Source organism: Octopus bimaculoides, chromosome 3, assembly GCF_046866305.1.
Source record: "Octopus bimaculoides isolate indiv1 chromosome 3, ASM4686630v1, whole genome shotgun sequence".
Classification (NCBI taxonomy): domain Eukaryota; kingdom Metazoa; phylum Mollusca; class Cephalopoda; order Octopoda; family Octopodidae; genus Octopus; species Octopus bimaculoides.
Window position 1 is genome coordinate 107329650 of NC_142930.1, and position 12372 is coordinate 107342021.

The following is a 12372-nucleotide window of genomic DNA, read 5'->3' on the forward strand; positions in this document are numbered from 1 at the left end:
TATATATATATACATATATATATATACATATATATATATATATACATATATATACATATACATATATGCATATATATATATACATATATGCATATATATATATACATATATGCATATATATATATATATACATATGCATATATATATATACATATGCATATATATATATACATATATATATATATATATATATATACACATATATATATATACACATATATACACATATATATATATACATCATCATCATCATCATCGTTTAACGTCCGCTTTCCATGCTAGCATGGGTTGGACGATTTGACCAAGTAAGATCGTTGCCAGTGCCCCTGGACTGGCTCTTGTGCGGGTGGCACATAAGATGCACCATTTTGAGCGTGGCCGTTGCCAGTACCGCCTGACTGGCCTCCGTAGGATTTTCGAGCGAGATCGTTGCCAGTGCCCCTGGACTGGCTTGTGCGGGTGGCACATAAAAGACACCATTTCGAGCGTGGCCGTTGCCAGTATCGCCTGACTGGCCTTCGTGCAGGTGACACGTAAAAGCACCTACTACACTTTCTGAGTGGTTGGCGTTAAGAAGGGCATCCAGCTGTAGAAACTCTGCCAAATTTAGATTGGAGCCTGGCGTTGTCATCCAGTTTCACCAGTCCTCAGTCAAGTCCTCCAACCCATGCTAGCATGGAAAGCGGATGTTAAACGATGATGATGATGATGATGATACATACATACATATATATTAAAACGTAAAATGAAAACAGAACACAAAGGATATCGCAGTACATGTGTTTCAAGCTTTATACACAAACTGTTGATTTTCATTATATGAGTATATAATTCAGTCCCAAGATTACATCACAAAGAGAAAAGAAAAAAAGAGAGAAAAAGGAAAAGTCCACTTAGTATTATCCATTGTAATATGCTTATCCTTTAAATTATTATATCTGCATAAATGTTCGTTGGTATTCAGAAATCTGTCCATATTGTACCACAATTCAGCGTAGAGTGAATATATATATATATATATATATATGTGTGTGTATGTATATGTATATATGTGTATGTATATATATATGTGTATGTATATATATATGTATATATGTGTATGTATTTATATATATGTATATATGTGTATGTATTTATATATATGTATATATGTGTATGTATTTATATATATGTATATATATATATATATAAGTATATATTTGTATGTATCATCATCATCATCGTGTAATGTCCACTTTCCGTGCTAGCATGGGTTGGACTATTTGACTGAGGACTGGTGAACCAGTTGGCCACACCAGGCTCCAATCTCATTTCGCAAAGTTTCTACAGCTGGATGCCCTTCCTAACGCCAACCACTCCGAGAGTGTAGTGGGTGCTTTTATGTGCCACCAGCACGAAGGCCAGTCAGGTGGTACTGGCAACAGCCATGCTCAAAATGGTGTATTTTACGTGCCACCTGCACAGGAGCCAGTCCAGCGGCACTGGCAACGACCTCGCTCGAATGTCTTTTCATGTGCCACCGGTACAAGTGCCAGGAAGGCAACGCTGGTAACAATCATGTTCCTTGTATCTTAGTTTTAATGCTAAACAACACATAGTGGTAAAACTGTTGTAGTGACCAGTCCTTATGCATTGAAGTTAGCATAAACAATGAAATAATAATAATGATGTGGTGATCTTATATGTTTGGCTGTTAGATATGTATGTGGTATTTTCAGAAACTTTTGTGACCCCTAAATTTTCCTCTTTTTTTTTTCCACATAGTCCCTAAAAATAAGGCTCCCTATTTCATTAGATGATGTGCATGAGAGTGATAAGTAGCATAAATTGAACATGAAGTGGGTTAAGTGTTAAGTGAAAATGATAATAACAAAGGATAGAGACATTGTTCAGACCTGTCCATGGACTAGAATTATAAAATAGTAGATATGTCAATAATGAAGATACTAACAAAGATCTAATAGAAAGGAAAAATGCTTATGAAAATGTTTGGTTTTTTTTAAATCTTAAATTTGATTTCTACATCCTTTTTATAAAATGATATATTGAAGGATACAAATCTCTTAGTTAAATTTTATATGAAGTAGCATTTTCTTGAAAATTTTATTTTCATTTAATTCATTCTATTATCATTTTGTACTAATACAATAGCAACATGACTGTGTTTACAGATTTGTACATCTTTTACAGCTAGATGAGACATTACTTCTGTGGATATCTGGAATAGTTTTTTTGAAGTCAACTACTTATTCTATTAGTCACTTATGCTGAACTGTTAAGTTGTGGGGGACATAGATGAACTAACTTTGGTTATCAATGCACTCGCACATTGATATACATACATACATATAAGATGAACTTCTTTCAGTTTCCAACTACCAAATCCACTCACAAGGCTTTGGTTGGCCCGAGGCTATAGTAGATGACACTTGTCCAAGGTGTCACACAGTAGGACTGAACCTGGAACCATGTAGTTATGAAGCAAGCTTCTTACCACACAGTCATACCTGCACCTAACAAACTTCTTACCACTCAGGCATGCCAGGAATCATTTATTTTTCACATTGTACACCCCAAAAAGTATGGGGAAAAGTGATTTTTATTCATCAATAAATATAATGTTACAAAGTTATTTCAGTTGAAACATAAATCAGTGTTAAATTCTATATTCCAGGGATACAGTATGGAGTGTTTTGACCGGACAATTTACTGACAGTATTCCTGGTTTGGTTCTTCATGAAATTCGAGAAATAGAAATCTGGATATTACGTCTGCTTAGTGCACCTGTACCGGTGCCAGCAAAAACCAGGGTAGAGGTAAATAATCATTTAATTGTCACTTATAAACAAAACTTTAAATGTGAATTAATCCTTTTATCATTTTTTTGGTTTTTTTCTCTGTTGGCAATAAATTTTTGTTTTTTATTCTTACTGAAGTTCATTTAAAAAGAAATGATCATATTTTTTAATTATTTGTCTTTGTCTCTTGAGACTTTGATCACATATTCTAAGCTATCAAGTATTCTCAGAATACTATGACAGCTTCTGGTTCTCAAGAAGCAAAAGATTTTTCAGTGAATAAAACATCAACTAATATAATCAATCATCAATCTAGTTGAGAGTTGGTCTAGTCTAAAGAATCAGTGTTCAATCGAAGAGAAAATTTGCCACTACCATCAAGGTGGTTCCTTATTTTAAACACCCAAAGTATTAATAGAATTTAAAGTAGGCTGCATTTACTTCAGCTCAGAGCATGGACGTTATGCCATGTGGGGTGTACCCCTACAAACCCCAGTCACAGATTGAAAAATGATGATAAAATAGAGACAAGAAAATAAAATAAATTCAGGGATGTAGAAGTACATAAAAATTGAAAATGTTATACAATATATTAAACACAACACTCTCAAAAATACATGCACACAGACATTCACACACACAAACAAACTTTTACACACGCATCACAATCAAACCTTGTTGAATTGGCCATTGACTACACAGTAGTTCTTCTGCCCTTTGATGGGTCTTATTTTTCATCCCGCAGGGTGTCCAACATCACCCTCCTCATCAAGCAAGCTTGATGGACTTCCAGTTTAGTTACCGACAACCCGACCTTGTGACAGTTTGTACTGGGCTACATGTTGCCAGTAGCACTAAAGAGCGACCTGACCATATACCAACCTGTTCAGAAAGATACAGAACATCAGTTGGAGATCATACTCGACACTTAGTAACATCTATGGAAATCTGATACCAGTATCCCTTGAACTAAAACAGAAACAGCTACAATTTACTGGCCACTGTCATCGAGTAGAGAAAGAGATTATCTCATCCCTGCTCTTATTGTATCCCTCTGGAAGTGTTTTCTCCAAGAAACTGACATTTCCAGATACTATATCTAGGGTTTCAGAGTTGGATGTTAGAGATCAGAACACAGCAATGCAGGACCGTGTAGTGTGGAAAGGGATTGTCAATGGAGTACCGACCAACCATAGGATGATCGAAGGATGATATGAATATTCCAGAAAACTAGAATTTTGTCAACTCATCTCATTATTTATGTTCTCTCTAGATAAATTTCAAGATTAAGCAGATTCAAACATTTGTACAAATTATTGATTAGATTTACCCAGCATGGAAAACGGACGTCAAGCGATGATGATGGATGATGAAGAAGAAAATAAATTTGGTCATCACATTTTATGAACATAGAAACATTAGTTGAACAGGATTAGATGAAGAAGGCAGCAGAGTGGACTTTTCAATGCAGAAATAAACAGAACTCAAATAATTTAGAGCTTATGTTGAATCATAAAGTGGGACAAATTCAACAGCTCTAAAGAGTATGCTCTGTTTAATGTCAATATTTCAGCCTTTAGTTTGTGTGTGCTTATGTGTATATTTCTGAATATGAATGAATATATGTATGTGTGTGTGTGTGTGTGTGTTTGATTGCAAACAGATTTTGCTTGTGACATAAATATTAAGGACACCAAAAATGTAGCGGAAAGACCATCAAATTCTATTGTTACATCATAATCCTTGTGATGCAATTATGTTATCATCCTTTAAAATTTGTTTTCCACACTGAACTTATTCTTCTCCAGTCACTGCGGGTTCATATTCTGGTGAATTACATCTTTCACTTACTGTTTAGCAAAATTTAATGCAATGCTGCTGGACAACCTATAAAAGTCTTACATCAGCAAAATTCGATAAACTTTTTCTTGGCTGATCTGGATCCTAGTAATAGTTAGTATTTATCACCTTTGCCACTCACACATAAACTACATTTCATATATTGTATATTTTCAAACAGACTCAATTTTCTCACATCATATAGTTATAAATATTTCAAAAATGTTTTCTTTTTTATATTGTTCAACTTTATTCTATAAATTGCAAGAATTAGAATTATAGTTTATGCTTTATTTTTAAGTCTCTATCATTTACTTTGAAAATTTATATATTGAATATACAGTATTTTAATGAAAATATTAAAAAATGTAAATAGTTATAACTATATCAATAGGTGTACATGTTTGTATTTTAATGTGTGCTATTTTCATGTTTTCATCATCATCGTCATCATCATTGTCGTTTAACATCCGCTTTCAATGCTAGCATGGGCTGGACGATTTGACTGAGGACTGATGGACCAGGAGGCAACACCAGGCTCCAATCTGATTTGGCAAAGTTTCTACAGCTGAATGCCCCTCCTAACGCCAACCACTCCGAGAGTTTAGTGGGTGCTTTTACATGCCACCGGCCCGAGGGCCAGTCAGGCGGGTACTGGCAACGGCCACGCTCGAAATGGTGTATTTTACGTGCCACCTGCACAGGAGCCAGTCCATCGGCACTGGCAACGATCTCGCTTGAATGACTTTTCACGTGCCACTGTCACAAGTGCCAGAAAGGCGATGTTGGTAACGATCATGCTGGTGCTATTTACATGCCACCAGCACAGAAGCCAGACAGCTGCTCTGGCAACGATCACGCTCTGATGGTGCTCTTAGTGCTCCACTGGTACAGGTGCCATCATGATCTCGCTTTCACTTGCCCCAACAGGTCTTCGCAAGCCGAGTTTAGTGTTCCTACAAATTTAGTTCGATTTCAATTTCACTTGCCTCACCATGTCTTCACAAGCGGAGTTTAGTGTCCAATAAAGGAATGTTACGTGTAAGTGGGCTGGCTACATCTCTGGCAGAGGCCTTGGATTTTAGTCTCACTTGGCCTGCTGGGTCTTCTCACGCACAGCATATTTCCAAAAGTCACGGTCACAAGTCATTGCCTCAGTGAGACCTAATGTTCAGAGGTCGTGCTTCACCACCTCATCCCAGGTCTTCCTAGGCCTGCCTCTTCCACGGGTTCCCTCAACCGCTAGGGTGTAGCACTTTTTCATGCAGCTATCCTCATCCATTGTCACCACATGTCCATACTAGCGCAATCGTCTCTCTTGCACACCGCAACTGATCCTTCTTATGTTCAACTTTTCTCTCAAGATACTTACGCTCTGTCGGGTATGCACACTGACATTACTCATCCATCGGAGCATACTGGCTTCATTTCTTGCGAGCTTACGCATGTCCTCAGCAGTCGCGGCCCATGTTTCACTGCCATGTAGCATGGCTATCTATCACAAATTGTTTCCAACTGATTCACAAAGAATATATTGGATCTTGTATATAAATCATCAAATTTAAAGTTTTTGTGTTAATTTTTTTAATATGTGCAGAAAATGAGCTGGCAGAATTGTTAGCATGCTAGGCAAAATGCTTAGCAGTATTTTGTTTGTTTTTTATGTTCAGAGTTCAAATTCTGCTTAGGTCAACTTTGCCTCTCATCCTTTCAGAGTTAATAAAATAGGTACCAGTTGAGCACTGGAGTCAATGTAATCAACTTACCCACCCCCCAAAATTGCTAGCCTTGTGTCAAAATTTGAAACCAATGTATGTTGAAAGTTTTTAATTGAAATTGATAAAACTTACACTTCTCTTCAAAGTATTTAAATTGCACTTGCAGTTGTCATTCAAGTAAAAACTTGGTTTCACACAAATTAACATTGATAATTTTATGAAAATTATTGTTTATGGCAATTATTATAAACATATAGTGTTTATTTACTATATTAATACTCAGGTGCGAATAGTTCTGTTTTACCTATCTTTTGATTTCAGGTACAAGTATTACCGAAAGATATGGTTTCCTCTTCTCTTCTCTTTGCCTTACCTGATCATACTCGGTTTACATTAGTAGATTTTCCTCTCCATCTGCCCTTAGAACTACTAGGTGTGGAAACCTGCCTCAGAGTGTTGACACTTATATTGCTAGAACATAAGGTAAGCATTTATGATATCCTAATGTAATGTAATTTCTTAGATTTTAATAGTTTACAATATTAATATATTTGTTCAAATATTTGATAAATATTTGTTAAAACTCTTTATTTACATAACTGTTTTTCTGATTCTAAAATTATTTTTGTTTTACTTTTTACCTCGTGTTTTTCTGATATATAAATATATTTAGTTAAATTGTACACATTCTAATTGTTGTCTTTTATGTCCCCTATACCATACTGCCTACATAATCATGATATTTAAAACTTTATCACTGACAGTACTATTGACAGCATGAAATATGATTCAGTGAGTGCACTTAGTTTAGTAAATTTATGAAATCAGAACTTCTCATTCAGATTTGTAACTTAAAGATTTGCTTCATAAAATTTTCTTATTAACTTAATAAAGAAAACAGTTTTAAATTCTTGAAGAGAAATTATCTGATTATATACTAAAACTTTCATTATAAATAGTATTTTTTTTTACTTTTGTATATGTTGTCTAACCAGACTATCTTGTTTAAACATATCACAATGAAGATAGATGTATTGTTATCAAAATCTTTTTGTTGGAAATGTCCATAAAAACACTCTTAGTATCAGTAATATTTTACCATTGTCTGTAATCAAAGATAGCTTTCACATTCTATACATCATTTTTAAATATCATTTATGTTATTATTTTTATTAAATTGAAATTGTTTAATTTTAAATCAATATTTAGTCACAAAATATCAGTTTTACATGTATTTTACTTTCTGCTAACATTAGGAAATATTCTTAATGGAATGATACTCTCTGTATACTTTTGCCTAAAATGTTTTGAAACATTTGTTTTTTAGATTGTTTTACAATCCCGAGATTATAATGCCCTTTCGATGAGTGTCATGGCCTTTGTGTCTATGTTATATCCACTGGAATATATGTTTCCTGTAATTCCATTACTTCCAACATGTATGAGTAGTGCAGAACAGGTAACATCCATTTTCAAGTTCTTAATTTGAATTTAAAATATATTTTGAATTTTAAACTCTACAAAGATATACTGAACAGTAATTAAATTTTGAAATGGCAACATATTATATATATAAAAAGAAAAATAAATATCATATAAAGTGAGAGAATTCAGACATAAAGAGGAAGATATACATAGAAGGAAGTGAGTGAAGAGAAATACACTTTCTGTCTTTTCTATCACTACTATAATGGCCTCTATTCCTTGGACTGACTCATTATCTCTTACTAATACACAAACTGCACACTCTATTCTCCTCCAAGACATAAATCTCTTGAGCCTTATCTATAGTCCATCTCTGCTTTCCACTTCACACATTCACTTTACGTAACCTTCACTCTGAAGCATGGTGTCTTCCTGCCATTCATTGTTTATCTGATTATCAGTAGCAAAGACTTCCTGTTACCTTGGTAAAAGTTTATCTCCTTCCTTCCATTCCTTCAAATACATCTGCTTCCTTTACCACTCTTCAAACTCCAACCACCAATAACTTTCTTACTGAAAACCTCAACCTCACTTCACTCGTCTTCAGTGCTCAGAGTTCTTATGACTCTCCCAACATCTCATACTGATGCTATTAGTGCCCTTCAGAAATAATGTGAAATTGTGTTGTTGCTTTTTCCAGCTGCAAAGCTTTCAACTATGTCTGAAACTTGATTCTCTTTGTAAAACTCTTAGCCTATATACTCTGTTGACCCTCATTTCTTGCATTAGTGACTTTCTGTTTATTGCAACATGTACTGATGGAGTTCTTTCTGGCATACCTCAGAGTTTTTCTCCAACATTCTTCCTCTTATACATCAATGACCTACTTCCCATAATCTCAAACAATGCCCACTACTATGCATATGATACCACCCTTCATTTCTTCTTAACATTCCAGATCTAAACATCATCCACATACAACATTGATACCTCATACCAAATTTGTATAGACTCTATGACCAGAAGCCTCAAAAATATCCTTTCAACAGCAAAAAACCCAAATACAGAACATATCAAGAATAATTTGTCACACTCCACCTTCAACCCTTCTGAATAGGAACAGTACACCACAATTCACAATTTCTTTCAAAGTCAGGCCTCACTATCATTGATTATCTCAACTGGCAATCACATATCTTCAACATTGCAAAATTTCTATCTCAAAGCCTGGCCTTCTTCAGAACCCCAAATATTTCAGCCCTCGACAAATACTAGTCTAAAAAGCTCACATGGGAGTATTGCTCCCATACCTTGGCCAATGTTGCTGCTACATACATACTTAGATATCTTAGATTGCATCAAAATAAAAGCCTCTGAACTGAGTGGCATGAAGTCACTCACAAACATTCCCCAGTCTTTGGCTCAATTATAACATGCTATAGTATCCCATTCACAAGAAGGACAAGTTCTCTTTCTGCAACCGTCTTATTTCCAATATCTCAAAGATAATGGAAGCAGTGATAAACAGTCATCCCTTTCTGAGTCAGAGTTGTCCATTTGTGATTGGTACATGTCTTTATTCATTTGGCAACTTTCTCTCTGATAAGACCATTATAGTGTGTGTCAATATTATTCTGTCCAAATCCACCCTCTGTCAGTTTCCGGTAATATATCCCACATGTTTCGTTCTCATTACAGGTCCATATATTCAATACTGGCAAAACCATATAAAAAAGAATAGGATTCTTTTTTTAGGACTTGGATATACTTTTAATCCATTCACTTAGTGAGCTTTGTATAAAGCTGAAGTAAAACTCACATTGTGGCAAAGCTGACATATATGAAACAATATTAAAGCTATACACAAACATCTTCGACTGCATTCAGAAGACAACTGGTTGTCTGTTTGGTAATGTTTCAGTCATCAACAGTGAAATCAGATTCACAGACACTGTTTCACCTGTGGGCATCTAGTATCACAACTACAAGGGCCTCTGCTCTCCTGAACCAGCTATCTGTATAACTTATCCAACTAGTTCCCTTCTTCCTGTCACCCTCATTGTTTCTCATCTCTCAGACTCTAAATTAAACATTTGATAAAATACTCCTTTCCAAGGAGTGCAACCCTATGTTTTTTTCTGCAAATATTGGCCTACAAGTATTCAATCTGAACCACAACTGCTCCAATTTCTCAAAAGTTATGGCTAAATTGATTCCTCTCCACTGACTAACTTAGGAAAAGAAAATGTTCTTGAATATGATCTCTCTGCTAGTTGAAAAGGTTAATAACTAAAATGTTCATTAACAGGTTAATTAAAGTATTGTAATTCTATATTCTGAAGAATCATTAAATATTCTTCAGAATATACAATTAGAGAATACAGAATTATAAATGAATATAGTTAAATAATTGGCTCAAAATTCATGTGACTATGAAATGTTTGAGGAATCATACAATACTCTGTCAAAATAGATTATGCCTCATTCTATTGACTATATATATATATATATATATATATATTAAATATCATAGGTTAAATATTTCTTTGATTGTAAGATTAGTATTATGTAGCTTTACCTTACAATTTAACTAAATAAAATGAAGCTGGAGAAATAAAATATTGTAATGGAATATTAAAGTATATACCTTGATGTGACTAATTCTTATTTTATTTTAGTTTGCAATTTACTTGGTTTAGAATATAATACTCTGAAAGGTTTTTGTTGTTACATTACTGGAAACTCAACTTTTTTCTGTTACAGCTGTTGTTGGTACCAACTCCTTATATTATTGGAGTACCATCAAGTTTCTTCTTGTACAAGGCAGGCTTCACGATGCCTGATGATGTTTGGCTTGTAGATTTGGATTCTAACAAGGTATACAATTTTTTGGTTTGCAAACTTCAATAGATTAAGATGTTCCATGCCTCTCTCTTTCTCTCTCTCCTCTAATACACATACATATTTCATATCTTATCATGAATTTAACATTCTAGTCTTGCTACTTTATAATTCATTATCACTCAATGAAAATTAATTAACAATTAGGTGAATGAACAGAATATAAATTCCCAATTTATGTTGTCTTAATTGATATTTTATACATATGTATATTTATGCTATTTATACATACACACACACACACACACACACACACATATATATATATAACTTGGCTGCTCTGCATTGACAAGGGGCAACACCCTGAAACTAGTCTGCAGATGCCAAACCAGCAGGGGGACACTGCTGACCTCCCCTGTTCGAAGGTTATAAAGGACACAGGTTTCGTGTGTCACATAGCTAGCTTGAGGCGATGGCTTCTTGGAGCTAATTCACGGCAGCTTTCGTCCTAATTTTGGGACTGCCATGTTGGCTTGGCGATAACTATTAATTTCCAGTACCGCTGCCGTAGTCTCCTTTAGAGAGACTTAGAAATATTAATAACTCTATTTCTGAAAACCAGTGGATAGATTCCACTGAAATTAGATAAATAACCTTCGAGCAGATAGTCAGCAGCGCCGCCTGGCTAGGGCTTGGCTGCTCTGCATTGACAAGGGGCAACACCCTGAAACTAGTCTGCAGATGCCAAACCAGCAGGGGGACACTGCTGACCTCCCCTGTTCGAAGGTTATAAAGGACACAGGTTTCGTGTGTCACATAGCTAGCTAGAGGCGATGGCTTCTTGGAGCTAATTCACGGCAGCTTTCGTCCTAATTTTGGGACTGCCATGTTGGCTTGGCGATAACTATTAATTTCCAGTACTGCTGCCGTAGTCTCCTTTAGAGAGACTTAGAAATATTAATAACTCTATATATATATATATATATATATATATATATATATATATATATATATACATATATATATATATATATATATATGTGTGTGTGTTAATTTATAATAGAAAACCTTTAGCAAATGTTTCAAGTCGAGTTTCACAATTGGTTACTTGACCTATTTTATGTGTAACATATCAGCCCCTCATGATCTTTACAACTTTACAATGTCAGATTTGAATAAACCAAACTAGAAACCAGTGAAATCTGATAGTAGTAAATCAATGTAGCTTGCCTACTGTTTAAAGACATAGAACAGTTTCATGTTAGTTGTAATTTATCTTTGTCATAGTAATTTCTCTGACATGGGTTTTTTTAATGTTATTGACTTTGAATTTCTTATAAATTATATATGTTTGTAACAACTGTACTTTTCTTATAAATACTCAGATCCAAGCTCCCACTGGAGCAGAAGAATTGCCTTCACTGCCAGAACACGAAGGAAGCAAATTAAAAAATCATCTCAAACAGGTAGCTATTAATACAGTTTCATGAATTTATTTACTTTGTTGGAAGAGAAATATATATATGACAATATATAGTTTGAAAACTTTGAATTACCTTTATTTTTATAAACATCCACTCTATCAATAAGATACTGGTTTTAAAGTATTGTTAGATTATTTTGTCTTCATTCAAGAAATGTTTATGTTTACTTGCTATTTCCAGATATAAACTATAAAATTCTAGCTTTCTGTACTAATCGCATGCTAAAAAGCTTAATTGTTTCCACATGTCCTACCTAAACAAGATTCT

The 12372-nt window shown here is 34.5% G+C and overlaps 1 protein-coding gene across 14 annotated transcripts in view; it reads left to right on the forward strand.

The window, feature by feature from the left end:
• Window positions 1–12372, forward strand: part of LOC106882707 (MAP kinase-activating death domain protein) — a 187391-nt gene that overhangs the window by 38461 nt on the left and 136558 nt on the right. For all 14 annotated transcript variants that reach the window (XR_016241168.1, XR_016241167.1, XR_016241169.1 and 11 more), the window contains 5 exons: window positions 2675–2816; window positions 6677–6838; window positions 7683–7814; window positions 10544–10657; window positions 12007–12087. Coding sequence is in view for 11 of the 14 variants with exons in the window: in XM_089349432.1 (XP_089205558.1) it covers window positions 2675–2816; window positions 6677–6838; window positions 7683–7814; window positions 10544–10657; window positions 12007–12087 (631 nt within the window). In the remaining 3 variants the exon portion in view is untranslated. The remainder of the gene's footprint in view (window positions 1–2674; window positions 2817–6676; window positions 6839–7682; window positions 7815–10543; window positions 10658–12006; window positions 12088–12372) is intronic.